The sequence below is a fragment of the Ailuropoda melanoleuca genome, chromosome 2 (genome assembly GCF_002007445.2).
Source record: "Ailuropoda melanoleuca isolate Jingjing chromosome 2, ASM200744v2, whole genome shotgun sequence".
In the NCBI taxonomy this organism is placed as follows: domain Eukaryota; kingdom Metazoa; phylum Chordata; class Mammalia; order Carnivora; family Ursidae; genus Ailuropoda; species Ailuropoda melanoleuca.
The window spans coordinates 128,252,257-128,276,021 of NC_048219.1; the positions used below are offsets into that span (position 1 = coordinate 128,252,257).

A 23,765-nucleotide genomic window follows, 5' to 3' on the forward strand; every position below is an offset into this window, starting at 1 on the left:
TCACATTTCTCAAACACTTGAATTCCTGCTTTTGCCATCTACTGTCTACTTCAAAAACTTTTGCCTACTTTTACTAGGCAAAGCAATGGGAGGCTTTAATTCTCTCACCAAAAAAAAAAAAACACACAGTAGTTTTGAAAAGTGCTTTTTCACATGTTTGCTGACTACAGGGTATTCTACCCCAAAGAGGATTACCCGGCTCTAGCTGCACCAGGTTTTTTGGGAGCATAAAATCCTTCTGGCAGATGCAGAGTTTCACTCCTATAAATGGATACTCTTCAGCTAATAAACTGGATATGGATGCATTTAAATCTTGGGAGAGCTTTTTGAAAGGTGCTGATGAAGTTATTGGAACTGGAAATCGTTCAACATAAATCTAATTGCTCCCAGGAATGAAGACCAGTGTCCCAATTTGGAAAAGTTACACTTTATATCACAGAGGGTACAAACTAAGCCTACTAATAATGCTATGAAGGACACTTAGAAACCACCCATGAAAATTTCCAAATTAAAAACACCTGTTTCCTAAGGGCTTCTAGCCGCCTCTCTCTCTCTTCTTCTTCATGAGCTTCTTGAAGGGCCACTTCTTTTTTCTCCATCAAACGCTTTTCCAGTAATTCTTGTCTATATTTAACCCTTTAAAAATAATGCACATGGATGTTGGGAAAATATCATCATAATTATGGAAATTATAGGGATGGGAGCATAGCGACAGGAGGCATGTCAGAGGTGACATTACGGTCATAATTTGTTTTTACTTGCTTTTGGTTGATTTCTCACAGCCACACAATGAAACACACTGTCATAAAATGCAATATACAATAATTCTAAGAACCAGAGAACTGCAGATCGTGGGCAGGAAACCGTAGGGAAAATCCAATCCATCTCTTTCTTCACTGAAATTATTGTATTGACTCTCAAACTGTCTGTCGCGTGCCACAGCTGCAGCTAATGTGACCCAACAGACGACAGTCTCACTTCTGAGTGATTATTCCAGCAGTTTTCTTAAGAGGAGTTTTAACACAATTTGAGATGTTAAAAAGGCTATGTTACTAGTTAAACACACATACTTTTAGAAAGAGTAGTTAATAAAATGCTATAATAGTATGCCCAATTACTAGAACTTAAACCAAACTTTATCTATACTATCACTCATTTTTTCAAGAAAGCCGTTTTTGGATGTGTGTGTGTGTATGTGTGTGCGTGATAAGTTTAAAAATTGCACTTTGACTGTAGATGGCAGCAAAAACACGATTTTCCCTTAGCATTATGTTTCCATTCTCCTTAAAATCAGCAGATACTAAGCCAGAGCACATTTCAAGATGTCCAAGTTCACTCAACCCTTCTTCGCTGCCTCTTTTTAGAGAACCTCCCTTCCCATCTTCTCGCCCAAGCCACTCTTCTATTGAATTATAGGGATGAGATTTGTCTTTTCTAAAAAAAGTAAGCACTTGGGTCCTCAAGGGAGTGTAAGGCCATTGCCTCTGTCTTCCATTATTGACGGTTTAGATTTAACTTCCTTTAAGACATCAGTCACAAATGTGCTTTGCCCTTAGCGTGTATTCCTGCATTTTCCATAGATGTACCCTGACTAGACCCGTTTAATTCTGGATCTTGAGGTTTACTGAGGTAGCTGTTCACTATGCATCAAGTCTGTTGCTACGTGCTTTATGTGTTTTAGCTCATTTAGACGTCACCACAACCTGATGTTGGGGTAACAGTGTTGATCCCATTTTAAAGACAAAGAAATGGAGGTATAGACTGGTGATGTAACTTGTCCATGTTCTCACACGCAGCAAGTAGCAGAGCCAGAGATCAAACCCAGGCAGACTGACCCCAGATCTCACGCTGACCTTGACCCTCCCAAACCCCTGCTATTAGCCACAATTCTCTTGCACTTCTCCCCTTGATTGCGCCACTCATCTCACTGACATGAATGCCTGCTGTATGCTTCCCTGTGCTAAATATTCCAAGCACATTGAGAAAAAGATAGCCCTTAGAAGTTTGTAGTTTCATATAGAGACAAAAAGACAGGCCTAAGAACTAGTCAAGGTATGCACTGCCTTCAGAGAGGTATAAACAAGGTCCACTGGGATTTGCTGGGTTGTGGGAAAGTCTGGGAGGCTTCAGCAAGAGCTTTAGGGAGGAGGCAGCATCTGAGCTGGGTCTCAAGGATTAGCTTTCAGAGAGACATGGTGGTGGAGGGGAGGCTGGCCTTCCTGGCAGACAGAGCCAGGCCAAGGGTGAGTCAAGAAAGGCACTCACACTCAGGCCCGTGCAGATGTAGGGTTGGCATCTAAGAGCGGGCAATTTTTAAGTTTTGCCCTCTAGGCACCCTGCTTGCCTTACTGGTCACAGTCCTGAGAAAGGAAGAGTCCAAGGTGGCTGGAACAGAGTAAGGCACTTGAAGCTGTGTCATGACCAGAGTGAGTGAATGAAAGAAGCCCAGGGAAGTACCGGCAGGCTGAGCCTGGCAGTCACCTGGTTCCTTCAGGAAGACTTGCTCCTGGGGAGGAAGAATTCTTTAAAACCAGGCTGCTCCGAAGCTGACACTGCAGCCGCAGCAGCACAGGAGAGCAAAGGAGGGAAGCATGCAGTAGACCCTTGCCGAGTACAAAACCCACCGTGGGATTTAGAAGGCAAATCCTAAACTCCTCTGATGGCCGTGGCTGTCCTCCTCCTCATCTCCCATATCAGGAGTCAGTGATCAGATACACAGACAAAAGAAGCCACGAACTAGATTGCTCCCTTTCTGCAAGACCTCCATGTCATGGGAAGCTATTGCTCATTCTCTCCATTTTCACTAAGGCATGACACAACCTCCCTAATGAGGTTCCACTCAATTTATGTACTGAGTACAAGTTACTACTGTGAAGGTTCAATTAAAAGATATCCTGGGATTTGATAATTACCATATGCTAATTCTCAGAACCTTTGAAAAGTTTCTCTTCCTTTGAGATATATAGGTTGCTTTGTCTGCAACAAAGTTTTGCCTGCTGTGGAAAAGTAATAGTCGTTCTAGTTAGGGGAGCTGGGCTAGTGAGGAAGAAGTTGCAAGCGAGAGCCAGGCATTTGAACCGGTGTCTCAAGCAGCCTGGCTCACGGTTTACTCTGAGGCTCACTCATTCATTCAACAAATGTTTACTGAGCACCTGTTCTGCATCAACCACTGTGCCAGGTACTGGAGATGCCATTTTAACACAGGATCCACGCTTCTGTTCTCACAGAACTGATAATCTAGCGGGGATACAAAGACCCAGACAGTTTTGATAAAGGGGGGGGGGCCCTTGCTCTGAAGAGGCTATGGGACATAGGCCTTGGGAGAGGCACCTTTGCAGACTTGGGACATTCAAGGAAGTGCTCTGAATTTCAAACCTGAAAAGGAGCAGAGGGGGAAAGAAAAGAATGTTCCAGGCAGAGAAAAATAACATATGAAGACCCAGAGGTGAGAGAGCACAATATTTTTGAAGAGCTGAAAAATATTTGGGGGATGACCAAAAGTGAAAAATGCAAAGTGAGGAGTGCCGAGAGCCGAGGCTAGAGAGGCATGAGAGGCCAGAATGGGGCTTTGCAAGCATGAGGGCTTTGATCAGGGAAATGTGGGGATTGGAAAAACCTCTCCTGTAATAATATGGACAGGGATTGTAAAGAGTCAAGACCAGGGAGGGGTATCCACAGGCAAGTTGATGGTTTCCTAACTGAGGGAACTGGTAGGAGGTAGATATTGAGGAGATACTGAAGGAGAAGACATGGATTTAAAATTTATGTAGGAAATAGAATAAATTGTAATTGTTAGTTTATTTTATGGGGAGCAGAAGAGATAGAGAAAAGAGTTAAGTTTTCTTTCTTGCACAATGAGCGACAGTGCCCCTCACTGCAACTGGGAACTTAGATAAACAGGGGAAAGAAGGAAATTAGGTTCAGTTTGAACACAGATTAGCCTTCACAGATCTGGGCTGAAGACATAGATGAGGGACTGTTATCAACAGAATGGAATCAAAGCCATGGAGCAGATGGAATCAATCAGGAAGAGAGTATGGAGCAGTAAGAAAAGTAGGTCTAGGAGTGATTGCCTAGGAAACATTTAGGAAAGGGACAGAAGAGGAAACTGTCTAGGAGATGGAGGAGAAATGGTGCCAAAGCATGGAAGGAAAATGGCATTAACAATGTCAAATGCTACAGCAAGATCTGATATAACATCAAATGGTCACTGGTCTAAATAGGAGGGAGTCATTGGTGATCTTGGCAAGAGCAGTCAGAAGAGAGGTGGCTGAAGAATTCGTGGAGCCCACGAGGTGGAGGTGGGTGAAGGAGTGAAGACAAACCCTTCAGCAAGACTGGCGCCGCCATGGGGAGGAGAGAAATAGGGGACGCTGCAGTGACCGAGCAGCCCACCACACTTGTGTTGGCTCCAAAGTGATGAACAGGATTACTCTGGCCACCTTGAGGATTTGCCATGGAAAATTTAAGTAAACAGGCAACACACTCAAATTCTTCATTTATACAGATGCTATGGTTTAAACTCAAATGATTCCCTATAAAAGGGGAAACTCTTGGTGCCTCTTTCTTCTCCCAGGCTGGATAGAAACTTCTTTGCCTAAAGAGAAGTGATGCAGAAAAACTCCTGGGAGAAAGCCAAATACTCACATATTCATGGGGAAAGAAAAGAGCAACACAGTAAAGTCAATCATTTGGAAAATTTTCCACATAAATACCTTTAGCTATTTGAGGTAGCAGATTTTCTCCAAATTAAACTGTTGCTATGAAAGTCAATGTCAGGAAGTGGCTAAACTCAATAGTCTTTCAGTTGTGCACGGAATTCCCAAACAGGAGTCCTAGGTCCACCTCTCAGTCCGTTTTATGCTCTCTGAGTCTACAGAGGTTGGAAGTGTTGCAAAATGGGCATTTTCAACTTCTCATGGGGGGAGGAGAGGCATCATATTGTTCAAAAGCAACAGCTGCTGCAAAAACAGGCCCGGCATTAACAATAACCTGGAAAGGATTTTGGTCAAGCCTCCAGGCCTGAGTAGTTGAAGGGACAGGAAGCTTTCGTGTAGAAATGGAGAATGGAAGTAGGTTCAGCAGACTGTTTTGTGCGTACTGCACTCTAAGAGATGAATGGACAAATGCAGATGGCTTGGAAACACCGTGTAGCCGCATCCTTTCCCTTCAGTGAAAACTGGGCAAAATACCAAGTACTAAACCTCGACCTCCCTCCTGTCTGGAGCTGCAGGTAATTTCACTACAAACAAACCACAGCAACCAAGGGGGTTGGTAGCTGACAGTGGCAGGATCTACAATTAAAACAAGAAAAAAGCTTAGGCAGTAAATAAAACAACATAAAGACATGTCTTAATTAGGGTACTGTAACCAGTATTGAACTCCCTCTGAAATGTTTCAGGGAAGTCATCTGCCCTACTGAATTAAAGGCAGTTTATACGCAAACTTGCTACTTAGTGTTGAGGTCACGTGGCTCACTCACTATTGAACGGGAACTCTAAACAGGCACCTGCCAGAGGTGTTGCTGCCAGAGGCATTGGAGCAGCAGCGTGCCGTGCCTGTTCCTGCCTGCTGGGAAATCCATTTGTGGCTCAGACCCACTCAGAAAGTCTTTCTGCCCACCAAGTGGAGAGAAACCCCTCTATTAGCCATAGGGTAGCCCAACAGGGAAGAATCCGCGGATCGAAACACAGACAGCCCAGGTGGCAGCACCTGGCAAAAGGTGGATGGGGGGGATGGGGGAGAAGGAGGCGAAGCCAGCTCAGGGAAAAGGAGGAAAATAACATAACTGGATGTCATCAGATGTTCACTGGATGTTTCAAACGATATGGGCAACGAGACTCGACTCAGTTGGGATTCTGGTTAAGGGCATAAGCAGAGACCAATTTCTGCAAATAGAATGTGAATCCTGATACAAGGCAATGACATCCTGGTACAGAGAGGCGTGGGGCAAGAACAAAGAGGTTTCACAGAGTATCCACAGACCCAAGAGATGAACCCATGCCAGCCCCAAACAGAGCCTATTCTTCCAGCTCAGAATGCTTACTGATTCCTTTGTGAGGTGTAAAGACAAGTTCTTATGGGAACTCTATTCTTTGATTGATTGATTCAGTTAGTCAACATATAGCTATCTGAGCACCTATTATTTGCCAAGCACTGTCCCCAGAGCTTAGCATATGATAGGGAAGAATTAAAACTCAACAAAAAAGATCCCTGCCCTCCTAAATCTTACAGTATTTGTAGTTTTTTATAAGCATGCCTAAAGTAACATTCTAATAAAATACATAAGATTGTTCTTAATAAATTTTTAAGTTTATCACAAAGTCTTAAATTAACCCCTTCTTATATTGCTATAGAATGATGGTTTTCAACTATGACAATCATTAGAATCACTGAAACTTATAAGAAGTTTTGATGCCAAGTCCCACGACAAACTAATCACATCAGATTCTGGTGGTGTGCTGGTGGGGCTCAAGCGTTGGTATTTTGTAAAAAGTCCCCCCAGATGATTCTAATGTGCAGCCAGGCCTGAGAGCCAACACCACCTAGCCCATTGGTTCCCTAACTTGAGCTAACATCAGAATCACTTGGAGGGCTTGTGAAAGCTCAGACCACTCGACCACCTCCAGTTTCTGATTCAGTAGTAATGAAGTGGGGTCACTTCATTTATAAGACGTTTCCAGGTAACGCTGATTCTGGAGGACTGAGAACTACATTTTGAGAATTGGGGTATAAATATTCAGATTAGAGGGATGCTGCCTATTGTTATCAAGACAAAACAAGGTATAAATTACTACACAGACAGAGCTGCTTTCTGTTTGCATGTGCCAAACAGCACAGGTATATGCCTCAGGACTGATCCAAACTAGAAATACCTGCTTTGGTGCTACTGACTTCAAGAGCAGAATCCTTCAGCCTCACCTCCCCCTCTATAACGCTAACACACGCAAATGACAGGTTCCTCCAATCACAGTGGCCCTCTCAGTCTTGGGTCAGTGTCAGTGATGAGTAGTTGCACGAATGGCTGCTGCTGAACCGATTCCTTTCTCTCCAATGGACAAAGCTGGGAGATAGGCTACCAGAGATATTTAAAGATACTCAGTAAAATCAAAGAGGGAAGAAATAACTTGAAAGTATTTGAGCCTTAAAAAGGATGTATGAGCCACTTCCTTTGGGAATAACTCATGTAGTTCCGAGGGGGTGGATATATTCCACACTGGAAGTGAAAACCCACGAAAGAGAGTGAAGTGCATTTTCCGGTTTGTTGTGAGCAATTTCAACCTAGCTGTCTGACTTCACTTGAGTTAGAAGTATGGACATAGAAACAGCTGTGAAACAAGGACTGAAGCCTGGGAATCCAGAGTTGAATACAGGATAAGATGTGGGGAGAGGGTTACTGAAAGGATGTTTCAAATATCATATCAGCTCTTTCCCCACAGCACTGTAGAAAGACATTTCTACCACAATTTATTTACCCTCCTCTTGTTGACCCTTTCCTAACCCTTTCCTTCTAGATTTCAGTAATCCTTTTATACCCTTAAAATTTGCCTAGAACACTCCTTTCTAATAGCATTTCAAGAAGGTGCACCTTCTATAAAGAATTAAAAACAAGAATAAAAGTCTGTCTTTTCTATGATCACGCACTAGCCAGTCTAAACAAAGTGATGAAATATTCCCTTCACTGGAGCATAGAACCCCATCCCACTTCACTCTTGGTTGCTCCTTTTAATAGTTTTTCTTAATTGAAAACCAGTGCTTCCCAGGTGACAGTACTCCTATTGCTCCCCTTTAAAATCATGGAAGGAGAAGGCTGGCATTTTCCTGGCTCTCTGGCACCAATTCTAGAAAAGCTTTATCCATTGACCTTGGAGTTATACCATCCTCTTTCTGACAGGATTCTTGGAATCAACTACTAACTGCCCACATCACTGCCAACATTTACTGAGGGTTACTCAAAACTCCACCCTTCCAGTCCCTTGAGCCTCAACAGCGTTCACTTCTCCGCTGCTCCAACAACTCATTCTTTTGACCCAACTTGGAGCTTGGCATCACCTAGAACTGTTCCCTACCAAAATCTTAAACTGAGGAATTCTGTTCTGACTCTGATATTGATAAGACCGCACAACTCTAGGGGTGGACTTCCTGCTAACTGCCTGTGTTTCTTATATTCTCGTCATTCACCCTTACTCATTCTGCTCCTTTAGCTCACCAGGCTTTCCATTTTTCCAATGATCTATTTAAACTGTGTTCTATGTGCCAGACAGGAAGCTGGATCTTCCCTCATGAAATTTACTCTCCTACTCTTCCCTTCCCCCTGCCCCCAGGTTATGAGACACAGACTTTATTTACCTCATTCTCTTTCCAGCTGTGGATCCCTGGGTCTATGTTTGGAAGGGTATTATCACTACTATCTTCTTTTCTTTTCACATATGCCCTGCGATTCCCAGCTCCAAGTCTTTGCTGAATTTATTATGTATTTATAAGGTCAAACTTTACCTGGACATTCCACTCTCCTCCAGATTAATTGTATTTACACCAGCTGCTTAACATTCTCCGTCTTAGCAAAGAACCTCCCCTTCTACTTTACTGGAAAGGCCGTAAGCCAACTTCTTCAAATGGGGAAAAATATGTCTCCCAACTCTGAATCTCTTTTCAACTGCCATCCTCTTTTTCATTTACCCTTCACTGCAAAATTTTTTAAATGAAAAAGCTATACTTTCTGTCACCAGTTCTTCACTTCTCATTTAATCCAAAACCCATGCAGTCTACCTCCTCCACTCTCTGGAAACCATTCTCCCCAATATCACCAGGGACTCCAAAATGTAAACCCAGATTTTTTTAGAGTTCCTCCAACAGCCCGTCCACAAAGCCTAATGACCCCCTCCTTGAAATGGACCTCCTACCCCTCTGCTTTTCCTCCTTCTCTTTTACTGGCTCCTCTTCATCTGTCCACCCAAGGTTCCAACATGAATCCTCTTCTTCATTTAAAAACATCTCCTGGGAAATCTGACTCCTGCTACAATCCAGGCATCGGTATCTGTAGCCTCCACCTCCTTCAACCCCCCAAATACTCCGATCTTTTATTTTGTCTTTATGTGATATCACAATTGGTTTCAGACAAATCTCTCAAGTGTCACTACATCACACTGATAGTTACATATGGAGTATCTGCTTTAATGGGCATCCGAGCTTGGCATAGTTTTTTCACAAAAAATCTTGGGAACAAACCAAATTGCACATGCCTGTGAGAAGTCTGGAATGCCTCCCCGCATCCCCTTAGAGTTGAGAGGGCTAAGATTCCACCTAGTCTAGTCTGGTTTTATTTTTTTTATTTTTAAAGATTTTATTTATCTGCTTGACAGAGGGAGAGCTCAAGCAGGGGGAGAGGGAGAAGCAGGCTCTCCACTGAGCAGGGAGCTCGATGCAGGGCTCGATTCCAGGACCCTGGGATCGTGACCCGAGCTAAAGGCAGATGCTCAACCCACTGAGCCATGCAGGTGCCCCTCTACTTAGTTATTTTAGGGTTGCTCTAACCCAAAGGCAGAGAATTGAGTTCCCATTGCTTAACCCCTCAAAATATGGCTGCAACAATTTTAACCTGAAATATTTATATCAGGGTTAATCATTTCAACTACTTAGAAATCATAGAATGTATAACTTTGAACAATACAACTTCTTGGAGTCAAGAAAATCTTTTATACAATTAAACCTGTCTGAGGTCACAACATTTGGGATTATTAGCTATAACCATTTTATAAATTAGGAGAAGTATTCCAAAAATAATGACTTTAATATGAGAAGAGTTGATTTTTTAATTTTATCCCTGACTTTTGGCAGTAATTGGATACTAGGGCTAACTGCCTATTATGGCCAAATCTAGATTTTAATAATTAGACTACACTGTGGTAGACATCTGTCTGGTTTTTTTATCCTCTAACATCAACCTAGTAACATCAATCCCTTTCAAACTGCCTTTTCTCGTTCCCTCTAGGTCTGTTGAAACCTTTAATCAGAGAATCCCCCCCCCCCTTTCCTGGTGACCAGATATGGTTAATAATAGTACATTACAAATATGACCACAGTGACTGGGCCTCAGTGAGCTTCAGCTGAGCCAATCAGAATCTTTCCTGGAGATTTATATGGCTTTTGAAGAAGAAAAGCTTTCTTTTCTCTCTGAGGTCACTGAGCTAAAATGATGTAACTAAGCCTGGAGCTGTTCAAGAATAGTTTCCTTTCTCCCCAGCCCAGACATATGAGAAAGTCCGTACCAATGCACAAACAGGTAAAACTAAAGAAGTTAAAAGAGAGTGAGAGGAACCTAAAGATGCCAGTTGAGTCCCAAGGCAAGACCCACTCCTGGATTCCCATCCGTGTGACTCAATCTATGCTCCTTTCTTCCTAAGCTAGTTTGAGTTAGGTTTCTCTCAGTTGTTTCTGAGGAGTCCTGACCAATAAACATATCATCTATGTATAAGGGAATACGTATCTTTTCATCCTCTATAACAGGAGGGCATGTACCAAATTGTTCCAAATGATTTTCAGTTCATTTTCCAAATTGATGGCCCATGGAATGTTGATATCCCATAGGATGTTAAAATGTGTGCCATGGATAATGTGTTGGGTATTCAAGTAAGCTTGAGAAAGATAAACAAAGTGAAATAGGTTTCTTTACAGTAAGATCTCTCAGAATATTTATTAGAATATGGTGGCATGCATTACGAATTTTCAAAAAAAAAAAAGGAATGTGCTAATTTCCCTAAATTATCTGATAATAGAAGCTTTTCCCAATAGAATCTAGTTTGGGAAATATGACTTGTCTTTCCATTGAACAAGCAGAGCTATTGAAGTAAGCAAATGAATAGGCATAATACATACACACTTCTTCATTTGTACTATAGTTATTTGTTTCCATGTGTGGTTTGTTAGACTACATTTCCCGAGTACATTGGCTATGTCTCAATTGCCTTTGTATCCCTGACAACTAGCATAGTGCCTAAAACAGAAGGCAATATTCATTATTCACCAAAAAATGAAAGAGAATAAATGATGAATAAAATTTTAAAAGTAATGGCAAACATCCAATTAAATTTTCTAAATTGTAGGTAAATAACAGAACATAAGACAAAATAAAGAGGAAGTTGAATAACACCCCTTAGTTAAGCCTGTCTAATCAGTGCATATTCCTTTGTAAGGTATGTAATCATTTGAGGAGTTGGCAAGAAGTAAGAGAAGTTGAAACACTGGAGAACAAATCGGGAGTTTAGTGCCTTTGGACAATCAGGAAGCATGGATGCTAAAAACCATGACATCCATGATGCAGACTTGCTAGTCCTGTGATTCTGGAGGGGCAGCCGAGGCAGGAATGACTTGTTGGCTTTCAGGAATGATTTATGATGGTCTGGAATTTAACAGGCTATGCAAGCACATCAGCATTTATTCACCTAATTGTCTTCATACATTCATTTATGTGACGTATTTTTAAGTGCCACATATATGAATATGTAAAAACCATAATCCTATCAAATCACATAAGAAAAGCCCAGAGCACTTAGAAACACCTATCAAGTAAATAAACACATATTTTTTTAATCCATTCAGAAGCTTGCCATTTGGGGTGCCTGGGTGGCACAACGGTTAAGCGTCTGCCTTCGGCTCAGGGCATGATCCCGGCGTTATGGGATCAAGCCCCGCGTCAGGCTCCTCCTCTATGAGCCTGCTTCTTCCTCTCCCACTCCCCCTGCTTGTGTTCCCTCTCTCGCTGGCTGTCTCTATCTCTGTCGAATAAATAAAATCTTTAAAAAAAAAAAAAAGAAGAAGCTTGCCACTTGCCATCATAGGAGTTCACTAAGAAGAGACATCTGTCATTCGATACTAATTGGGTAATTTGCAGTGGCTTTTGAACTCACAAATGGTTTGTGGTAGATAAAGTTTAATGTTACAGCTAATCTCTATTGCATTTAAAAAATCTTCAAGAATCTATCTAATCATTATCAGTTATAGAGGAAGGGAACTCATGTTGAGGGTTTACCTCACAATATTAGCTTTCTTTAAATTATTTTCCCACTTCGATTTGTAAAGAGAAAGAAATAATTTAAAGGTAAGAAGGTGACAAGCATGGGTGTTTAGTTTTATTGGATTTTTTCCTGAAGAATTCTTATAAGGTACACGGAATTTCTGAGGACCTAATTTCAAGAAGGGTGTTTTCAGAATGATCACAGCAGAAGGAAGCATTGTGTTAGAAGGAAATTTTAAAAAGCCATACTAATAACATATACCACTAGGTTATCAAATGATAATATTTCAGTTTGGTTGTTATCTATTTTCAACTTCTGACTTTAACTGGTTCTAGATTTCCAGAGACAGACACTTGTGTCATTTTGATGGAACTGGATCCTCTTCTTCAGGAATCCCAATGGGATGGCATTGAGAACAAAAGAAACCACAGTCCTCTCCCTCAAACAAATGATTTAAGTAAATAGGATTAATAAAACTCACCTTCTCTAATATTATTTGAAAATCCCCCTTACATTCTCTTTCTTCCTTCCCAGGTTTCTCAGAACTTCTGTAGACACCAAACATCAAAAGGACCAAAGATTTTTATAGTGATTCAGCTGCCCACAGCAATGAAGTAAACCCTGATTTTCTTTCAGCCTAGGAAATGATCAGCGAGGAGGCTCCGCTAACAGCCTCTTTAACATTTGAAGTTTAAAAAAAAAAAAAATCAGTGTAGCAGAATGGTTACTTTCATAAACACCTTTGGGGGCTTTGGGGTTTTTTTTCTCTCCTTTCTTTTTTTTTAAAGTAACCCTGCTAATCCCCCCTCTGCAAACATTATAGAATATTTTCTTTACCATGAGTTTTTGGTTAGGCATTTTAAACGTGCTTTCTAAAAAACAAAAGGTAAACTATATTTCATTTCAGGCATGACTTTCCTCGTGCTTTTTTCCTTGGCTCCCATAAATGCTGGTAGACTCTCGTCATCCCTGGAGTTTCTGCCTCCAAGTTTGAACTCGCCTCTCCAGTGACTTCCTGCCCAGTCACGCCTCTCTTAGCAGTCTCCTTTCCGTCTCAGAATTCAGCCTTAGGGACTGAATTCCAAAATCACAGCACATTTTATTTCTTTAGAGGCAGACACTTCCACAAAGCAGTGCACCCTACAGTCCGGCCAAGTGAGCGCTGATGTTTGGATCTTGGGGGAGAGGGCCCATCCGCAGGCCGGGCTCCATGAGCTCTGATGCTTGTACTGCAGTTTCTCCAGCTGAGAGCTGAAGCCAATGTTCTAGAAAGGCTATTACTTGAAGCCAAGAGAGATGTGTGGTTTTCTCCAGAGCTCAAGCAGATAAACAAAACTGTAAATAGTACTATAGACCGAACCAGCTTTACCGGAAAAGATAAAATAATAAACTGGGCAGAGATCCAGATAAATTTACAAATAATACCTGGGTGGCTCAGTTGGTTAAGCATCTTCCTTCGGCTCAGGTCATGAACCCGGGGTCCCGGGATTGAGCTCCATGTTGGGCTCCCTGCTCAGTGGGAGTCTGCTCCTCCTGCCCCACTCGAACTCTTTCTCTCTCTCAAATAAATAAATAAACTCTTCAAAAATAATAATACCTACATCACTGACTCTCAGCCCCCCTTTTAAAGGATATATATTTTTTCTCAGCAGCACTACTTAGGTACAGGCAGAAATCTCAAAAAACCCTGTATTTTCCTTTCCTACATTAAGCTAGATATATCCACAGCCATATTCCTTGGGACCGCTCTTTGAATGGAGAAATGGAGACATTCCTAGAGGAGAGTCATGGATCAGAGAAGTACAGTAAAGTAGGTGAACAAAAACACACAATTTGACAATTTATTAGAATATCAGACTTATGGTTAAATCCCAAGCTTGGGGAGCAGCTAGGGAAAGGGCGGACCAGCTAGAAGAGAAGTAGGGCAAAGTTTCCTTAGCAAGCTGCTGGTGTAAACAAAAAAGGTAATTAACTTTTACGGAATTTTACTTTAATAAAAGTTACAATGGCCAAGTGTTGGCCTCTGTAGACACGGCTAAGAACGGACACCAGGAGATGGGCTGTCTCTGTTCACATTTTGCGCAGTGTGTAAAGCAATGGCACGAGGTTCCTTAGAAGACCTCTCTCCAGTCACAAGACCTTCTTAGTTATCAGCCTCAGAAAAGAAACAGGCCTGGCTCTCCCAGGGGCCTAATCATGACACCCCCCCCACCCCACCAAACAGTAAGCCTGCAGGAAAATCCACTTAGTCCAAGTTAAACTAATGAAAGGAGTAGATAGATTATTTACCCTAACTCAAATTACTGGCTGATCCAATGGCAAAAGAAAGTGATTTTCTCTAAAAGCTATAAGCTGAAGGTCCACATAATTCTAATTTTTTTTTACAAAAAGAATTACGTTATTAAAGTAATAAAATTGATAAAACTAGAAAAATATTCTTTAAACAAAAATTAAATATGGCTGCCCCAAATGACTAAGACAATGGGCAATAGTTAAATTCTCTCTTCAAATATTAACAGTACATGTACACATCCTTCATCCTTACTTTTTTGAATTGAAGTATAGTTGACATACAATGTTACATTCATTTCAGGTGTGCAACATAGTGATTTGACAAGTCCATGTATTGTGCTGTGCTCACCACCAGTGTAGCTACCAACTGTCACCACACAACACTATTACCATACCACTGACTATATTCCCTATGCTGTACGTTTTATTCCTGTGGCTTATTCTATAAATGGAGGCCTGTATCTCACATGCCCCTTCACCCATTTTGCCCATTCCCCCCCCTCCCCTCTGGCAACCATTGGTTTGTTCTCTGCATTTACACATAGTTCTAATTTCTTAGAGATGCAGCCAACCTTGTCACATATATGAAAGGCAACTCACATTTTCTCTCCAAGTAACTCTAAATTTTAATCTTTTTTGTCCTCTCCCAGATGTCACAAATCCTCCTGCCGGATTCCCCATTATTTCAAGGGACAAGAATATTCCCTAAGGCCTCCTTTTGAATATACACCTTTCTGAGATCATGTTTCTGGTTTCCCTGAAGACTGTCACATCAATAAATCAATCTTCTGCTTGGATCCTTGCTTTTGAAAATAATTTTATCACCTTAGCCAGGCACAGCCAACATTTCTCTTATATGTATTCTTCAATCCAAGCAGAAATGTCTTGCTTGGACTGCTCCATTTGAATGCATAAAACATTTATACGTAGACCTTGGCATAATTGCAGATGGAGATGAGTCTTTCTGCAAATAGGCCAATTGCCAAACACAGACCACAGGAAGACCCTATCTGAACCTGGTCCAACATAAAATCAGTTATGTCCACTACGTGGAAGCCTTAGGAAGGTATAGTTTGTGGAGCAATAGTCTGAGACATCCTAAGGATTAACTTGCCCCCAAAGCTCCCAGTATTAAAAAAAAAAAAAAAAAGTATCAAAAGCCTTGTTCTTTTAGAAACATTTAGAGCTTTCAAGCCCACACACACTCAGACAGTACTGATAATCCTCTCTGTGTTTGTAGGATTTGGAAGAGCTACAAAGAATAAAGAGCCACAATATTTTGACAAAGTGATGTATTCTTCTCTTTAGGTGTATCTGATAGAAAACTTGGACTTTCCCCCTTTAATTAATAAAATATCATAAGTATCAGAAGCTGTGAGTATATAAAGACTTTCTAGGAATACAATAAATGCACATACTTATTTGGTATATATAAAGTACTGATATTTTAAAAATCACCTAGTTGTACAAAACTCCAGTTTTCAAGGTACTCTCACATACATTATCATGAAAGATTCAGTATAGAATATTTTATTATTCAACTAATATCTAAACAGCATTACTTTCCCCACTTCTGATTACATGAGAGAGGCCATCAGCAATTAATTTTTAAATTTAATTAGGATTTATATCCTACCTGTTTCCAAACAAGATTTGAAATGATGCATCATAGTAAACACCCAAGGTAAAATGGCAACATTAAAAATCAAAGAAGATACAAAACCAAGTAAAAGGAGTAATGTTTCCAAGCAACTGCAACAAGTTGTGACAGCTGGGCCATGAACTTGCCTCTCACAGGAGTTAGCATTTGCTCACTAGGTAGGAATGTGGAAACTCTGGGCTATTTAACAGTACATTTCCAGAACCATCTCACCATCAGGGTCCCTGGATGAATGATACTCCTGTATTTCTCAGAAAGTGGCTGGTGAACCAACTGAAATAGGATTTTCAGTGGTGCTTATTTTTAGAATGCAGATTCCTGGGCTTAACCTAAAATCACTGGTGGTAGGATTCTGGGATTATATTTTCACATACCCACTAGGTTATATTTTTGATCTGTAAATTTGAAAACCACTGCTTTTCTGGGATTAGTGCCTGTTGCACGGGAACAATAGAAAACCTGGGTGGCTCAGTGGGATGTGTCCAGCTCCTGATTTTGGCTCAGGTCATGATCTCTGAGTTGTGAGATAGAGCCCCCCAACAGGCTCCATGCTGGATGCAGAGCCTGCTTGGAATTCTCTCCTGCTTCCTTTGCCCCCTTCTGACTCTCTCTCCTTCTCTTACAAAAAAAAAAGGGGGGGGTAGAAAATTGTTCTGGTAATCAATTTCTTGGATACTGACTTTTGCCTCCCTATTCCTGCCCTGTGCTCATAATAATTTCAAATGCCTCATCCACTGACGCTTAATTTTACTTGGGATGTTCCCATACACTTGGCCTCTTCTGACTGTAGTATTCTCCTTCCAGCATTCCATCCCCTTCCTGCTCATCAGCTTGTTTTTGATTCCTGCCACAGACTCCTGATATTTGTGTATGTTCCATCACCTGCTGATAACTCCAGGCTCACTTTCATAGCCCAGCACATGCTGCAATTTCTGCTTGTCTCACTTGGAGTTAATTTACTGCACTACTGTTTATGGAACATGTGAGATGCTCCTTCCCTGGCTTCTGGCCATAGATGTCCAAATGTGGACCTATGTAGGAGGAATTATCTGTTCTCTGTTTTTTAATGTGATTTCCAGTTAATGGGCCTTATTGGATTATTCTCTCTATTTGAGGTACATATCTCATGCTTTTCCCACTCCCCAAATGCTCTCAGAGTCTGCTGCTCTTGTTATTTTCCACTTTCCTTAATATATTCATTGGCTTATACTGTTGTCTCCTGATGTGCCTCCTGTGTTTGTCCATTCACAGGAAGGCATGTCCAACATCCTGATTAAATTTAAAGTTTATGGTCCTAATTTCTGTACTATAATTATCAATCCTCTAGTCATATGTTAGGGAATTCATCATCATTCAACACCCATTTAGCCCCCAAGGTTTTGCTGCTTTTGTTCCCTGTGAATTTTTGCATTTTCTCTTAAGATTTAGGATAACCCTCTGCTCCCCACCCCTGACTTTTATTAGGATTGTTAAGACTCCTATCAAAAAATATTTGCTCCATCTGTAAAAAGTATCTTTGTCCCTAGCTCAGGGCCTCTCTTTCTGGTCATAGACCCCCCGCCCCCCCGCCAGGAAAGTTATTTAAAAGATCATGTACAGCACATACTGAGAGTTATCTGTGTTTGACTCTGCTTCCCTAAGCTCCAGTGTTAATAAGAGCACCAGACGAAAACACTCCCTCCATACCCAGCTGCGTCAGTCTTCCACGCAAGACTTCCAAGTTTCTGGAAAACCTCCTACTTTTCTTCAAACTGACCAGACAAGCCAGAACAACTGCAGAGTGTCCAGTAGGTGCCTGAGGTTTAGGACCTCACTTCCGAATTTGGGAGAATTCACAGGGAGGCAGGACAGCTGATATAGCATAGCAGGTATGCAAATGGATTCCACAGCAATCCATAGGGAATCACAATTATCTCTTCATGGGACTCAAGTCCTATGATTACCTTCATCTGCTGGGGTGACTGCGCCCCTTAGTCAAGTGCCAAAGCTGTCTCATATCAGCGGGCGAGAGCCAACTGCTAAATGTTTAGGACCTTTGTAAGCTAGTTCTTTAAGAAGGCCATTAATAAACATTAAATTATATTAACTTACAATGAGACAAACTATTTAAAAAAAAGATAACATGGCTAACAGACCCGTGAAAAGATAGATGCTCAACGTCACTCATCAGGGAAATGCAAATCAAAACTATAATGAGATCACCTCACACCTATCAGAATGGCTAAAATAAAAAACACGAGAAACAACAAGAGTTGGTGAGGATGTGGAGAAAGGGGAACCCTCTCAAGCCCCGGGGATTGGGGACACCTGAGCCCCACTGCAGGACTCAGCCTGCCACCCCGCAGGAAATCGTGCCCCTTGGGGTGCTGCAGAGCATTCAGGGCGGGAGAACTGGGGGACCCCCCTGAGCCCGTTATCACCTTCGGCGGCCCCCGCGCCCCAACCCTGAGGCCGACGCTTACCCTCAGGCGCGCCCTCAACTCAGCCTGCTGTGGAGCTCGCCACACAGCCGGCAGATCGGCCCTGTATTTTTATTTTTTATTTTTTTTAGAAAGGGGAACCCTCTTACACTGTTGGTGGGAACACAAACTGGTGCAGCCACTCTGGAAAACAATATGGAGTTTCCTCAAAAAAAAAAGTTAAAAATAGAACTACCCCACATTCCAGTAATTGCACTACTGTGTAGTTACCCCCAAAATACAAAAACAATAATTCAAAGGGATACATGCACCCCTGTGTTTATTGAAGCATTATTTACAATAGGCAAATTGTGGAAGTAGCCCAAGTGTCCATCAATGGATGAATGGATAAGGAAGATATGGTATCTATGCAATGGAATATTATTCAGCCATAAAAAAGAATGAAATCTTGCCATTTGAAACAACATGGATAGAGCTAGAAAGTATAATGCTAAAATAAGTTAGAGAAAAACAAATTCCATATGAATTCACTCATATGTGGAATTTAAGAAACAAAACAAATGAGCAAAGGAAAAAGAGAGGCAAATCAAGAAACAGACCCTTAACTACAGAGAACAAACTGATGGTTACCAGAGGGGAGGTGGGTAGAGGGATGGGTGAAATAGGTGATGGGGATTAAGGAGTACACCTGTCCTGATGAGCACTGAGTAATGCATAGAATTGTTGAATCACTATATTGTACACCTGAAACTGATGTAACACTGTTTGTTAACTACACTGGAATTAAAGTTAAAACTTAATACAACACTAAAAAAAATTAAAAAATAAAAACAAAGGTAGCAAATAATCAAAATTCATCACTTCCTAATTATTTTGCTACTATCTAGCCTCTTGAGGTTATTTATATCTGTTGTGTCTGTACAGTAGAAATAATATATAATCACATACAACTGCACATTTCCTCCCAATTCTGTGTTAAGTAAATCAAGTTGGTTGTTTGGAGTAAACCAGGGTGAAACTATGTATGCCACAGAAATCAGCAAATACTACAAATCACAGCTTATCCCATCCCCTCCCCTAAACCCCAGCAAGTTGTTAAATATTTACTAGTATGTTATTGCTGTGAATCCACTTAGTAGTAAAATGGAAAAACACAAAGGTATAGTATAGTTATGTGAAATTTCCTAACTTTAATTCACACTTCCCTATTTCCTCCAACCTGCTTTCCTTTCAAAGTGGTCTGACCTCTCCCAAGTCAAAACATGTGGAAGCATAACCTATATCAAACAACTGACCTGAATAATTTTCATATTGAGTTTTTAATTCATTAGCTGGCTCTCCTAAGGTGAAGTCAGAAATTATTTTATAAAAATTTTATATCTGATTTTTCTGTTCAAAATCCCTGCTTCCTTATCTACATTGTCCCCTAGACCCTATTCTGCCCATGTGTGTTTGTGCCTGTGTTTGTGTTGGTGTTTGTACATATCCATGTGCTCTGTATATTAGCTGTATACTTACTTCTTAGCTAACTTGAACCTCAAATAACTACGATCTAAGCCCAACTCTGTATCTACTAAGACACTAGAAAGGGAGATCATTAAATGTCTTAGAATCAATACTTGAATTCTTAAGAGGGAATTCAGGAGGAGGTCAGCAAATGTTATTAAAGGATCAGGAACTGACTCAAGAAAATACAAAGAAAGTAAGACTCCTTATATGGCAATGATAAGGCTAATGGGAAATGGAAAGTGATCTTGGAGAATGACTGGGAATTTTATACAGAGGAGTCATTGTTCTCTGTTTCCACTTAGGATGAGTTAAGAGAGATTCAACTTACAGCACTTCATAGAAAGAACTTGAGAAGAATTCAGTGAGAGAAAATTATCTTAAGGGTTTTTTCCCCCTAAAGTTGTTTTTAATCAGCCATTTTAATCAATGACTCCACAGAAGCTTAATTTGGAAGTAGAGAGTCTTATTGCTAAAAAGTCACTCAAAAATGCAATCAATGGAAGATGGGATGTCTGGATTTTCTCCAAAAGTAGATAGGGACTTCAGCTCTCTGAATATTCTCTGATGTTCTAAGCTCACCTGAAGATCATATTTACTGAGGCTACCTCAAATAGATGGGTATGTATACATAAGGGATAAGGATATAAATACCTAAGACACATAATGCCAAACCAGACAAAAAAACCATTCTGTCTGAGACTCAGTTTCTGATCATGTCTATGTGGTCCCTTTGTGGGAAGATCTTAAATAAACAAATTTTCCTAATAACCTACGATTTGTGTGTCTAATACCATTTTGAACCCATTTGTGCATTAATAAGTACAACCTCCCAAGGTAATTACTTCCCTAATTTTTTTTCTAGTATTCTGGAATTTGTTAAATCTCTATGCCCATATTAAAATTCTTTTGGAAATAGAAAAGGTATAAATCACTAAATGTAGTAATCATTTAACGCAATTAATTATAATTAATAAATTAAAAGTCAGAATTTACCCTACTCAAACCCTGTAAGACGTAAGTTTTCTAAAGACTTCCCATAATTTGGCCTCTACTTATCTATTTAATCTTTTTCTCTCACCACAACCTTTCCCTAGTCCACTCCAAATCATATGCTTCAACTATACCAAATCATTGTCAGTTCCTTTAAATTGCCATGGGTATTTGGCAGAAAGATATTTCCCATTTCTGGAAGATGTTTCCTTTAGCACGAAGACTTCCTGACTCCCCCTGCCACCTCCTACCTGGTTTAGGTGCTGCTCCCATATGTTCCCACTGTACTTTGTGCTTGCCTTCACCAAGACTATCTGAATTCAATTCTCCATTAGACTGCCAGGTCCTTGAAAACAGGGACTGTCCTTTTGGTTCATCACTCTAGCCAACGTAGTAGGCATTCAGTTATAATTATTAAACTTATAAATTAAATAGGTTAATAGCTTTAAAATAATATCACCACTATGTTCCACACTCGACACTCAGTCCATCAACTCTGGTCCTCTACAAGGAATGGCCTGATTTCATGGTCATTATAGTCATCATTTTCTGAATCACATTAGGAATCATGCAGTCTCCCTAATGCAAATTTATGATGATTTTATACACATATCAAGTCACGTTTTTGCTTTCTTTCCTAGTGGTGTCTGGGATTTCAATGAACTTTCTGGCTAATATCTTCAGGCAATACTTGTAGTGGCCTCAAGATCTATCTTATAGGTTGGAAAGGGTCATTTAAAACTATCATCCTGTAAGAGTGGTTTGTAGGATAAAAAAGGCAGAAACAGTGAACTTCGCTTAAATTTGTGTTGTTTGATTTTGTATGTTATTCGTAGCACATGCTTCAGCTCTTTGTTAAACAAAACTGAAAAGCCACTGTGAAGTCCTCCCCTGAGGAACAAAAGCAGGAGAAACTTTCATTGTGATGAGGGAAATTAAGCCTTGATTTTGAAACAGCTTTGTCCTCACAAAGGTGACTTAAGATAGGAAACCAAAACCAGAGTGGAAAAATAAAGGCAGGGATGATCAGACTTGGTAAAAATTAGCCAAATGTAAAGAAGTCTTCTCTAAAGTCATGTATAGGCTTTACCGGGAAAATAGAAGACTGTCATGGCAGTGAGGTGTGAATTGGGGGGGAGAAATCTTGGTCTATAAGAAGTCTCACTTGGCTTTATTAGTTTGCTCAGAAGCATATGATACTTAAAGCTTTGAAAATAACTTTCTTTTAAGTAGTTTCAATTAAAAAGATATGTTGATGTTAATGTAAAACCAGTTTTCAGCTGATAAGTTATTTTTAAGTTATTTCTCTGTAACAGAACTAAGGAGTTTTAGATGGCATCCTCTGAAATAAATTGAGATTTTAATTCCAAGTCATGTCTCATAGGAAAATTGCAGGTAAGGAAGGTCACCTTATTATAATTATTAGTAAAAATATAGTTATATGCTTAGATTGTTATTAGGAACAAGCAAATTTTTCTTTCCCTTTGGGAATAAAAGGGTCAAATGATACAAACCTCCTGTTTGTGACTGGTAGTAATTAGAGATTGGTGATTAAAGCATAGGCGTTTTTTTTTTTTTTTCCTGCCTCCCTCACTCTTCATAAACTTGCTTTCTTAATGATTTTAACCAAAAGTTTAGAGAAAAATAGGATTGATTTTATGTCATGAGACTCTGAAAAGCAACCCAGGAGGGTTGAGACATTCTCAAGCAAGTCATTCTGGTAGTGATTGCAAATCATTTTGATGGAGGAGAGAGGATAACCAAATGATTCTGCACATTGGTCCAAATAATCACCTGCACAGGAACAGGGGTGTGGAGACAGGACTTAGTGGCACTGTGTATAAAAAGCGTGATTGTTACCTAGATCCACACACTCAGAATGGTTTGTATGTCTCATTAGCTTATTTTAGACTGAAAAGTTATCAGTTCCATCACTTTTTTACCCATGACACTGACTTTTTTGAAGCATTTAAAGTTGTTTTGTAGCATAGCCATCATTTTGGATTAGACTGATTATTTCCTCTTGGTATCTAATCCTTTCTTCTCATTCCTCTTCCCCTGACTTTCCTGTAAGTTAGGTCTCAAACAAGCATTGACCAACTATATATAACTCACAGGCCAAATCCAATCCCCCACTTTATTTTTGTAAATAAAGTTTTATTGGAACAGAGCCACACCCATTAGTTTACATATTATATTACGTAGCTGCTTTCCTGGGGCAGGGTTGAGCAGTGGTGAAAAGAGACCATATGGCCCACAAAGTCTAAAATAATTATAGCCTGTCTCTTTTTAAAAAAATCTTTGCCAATTGCTATACTAGAAAATTGGTTAGATTGAGATAAAGTATTTCTGGCACAAAGGTGATGCATTTCATATCGCATCATTTCAGAAGGAATAATGTCAGGCTATTAGTCCACTACTACTGATGTTGTTCGTAAAGTGGCCAGATCTCCCCATTGTACAGGCATGTTTTTTTCCCTCTCTTTTCATTTAGTAAGTAATTCATGGAGTGATACTTGGGCTCTGTGTAAATACCCTATTTACCATTTAAAATCTTCCATCTAAAGATTTTTCTATCTTTTGATGGTCTTCACCCGAAATAATTATTACATTGGAGATGAAAAAGTGCCAGTTTCTAAATCTATTATGTCTTCAACATTTATGAGATGACAAAATAAAACAGCCTAAGCTCCACTTAGAATTTCTCTGTTCCAGACCTAGAATCAGCCATCTTCTTCTCAATTAATCCTGGTTCTTTTAGGCAAAAATGATATTTAGAAATCAATATCTAAATTGACGTAGATGGTAACCTGTTTAGTACCTGGAGTGTATGGCCCACAGGCTGAAACATTTATTATATAGCCCTTTACAGAAAACTGT

The 23,765-nt window shown here is 40.3% G+C and overlaps 1 protein-coding gene across 1 annotated transcript in view; it reads right to left on the reverse strand.

The window, feature by feature from the left end:
- Window positions 1-23,765, reverse strand: part of CCDC148 (coiled-coil domain containing 148) — a 231,019-nt gene that overhangs the window by 5,962 nt on the left and 201,292 nt on the right. The window contains exon 13 of the mRNA XM_034654599.1: window positions 519-636. Coding sequence (XP_034510490.1) covers window positions 519-636 — 118 coding nt within the window. The remainder of the gene's footprint in view (window positions 1-518; window positions 637-23,765) is intronic.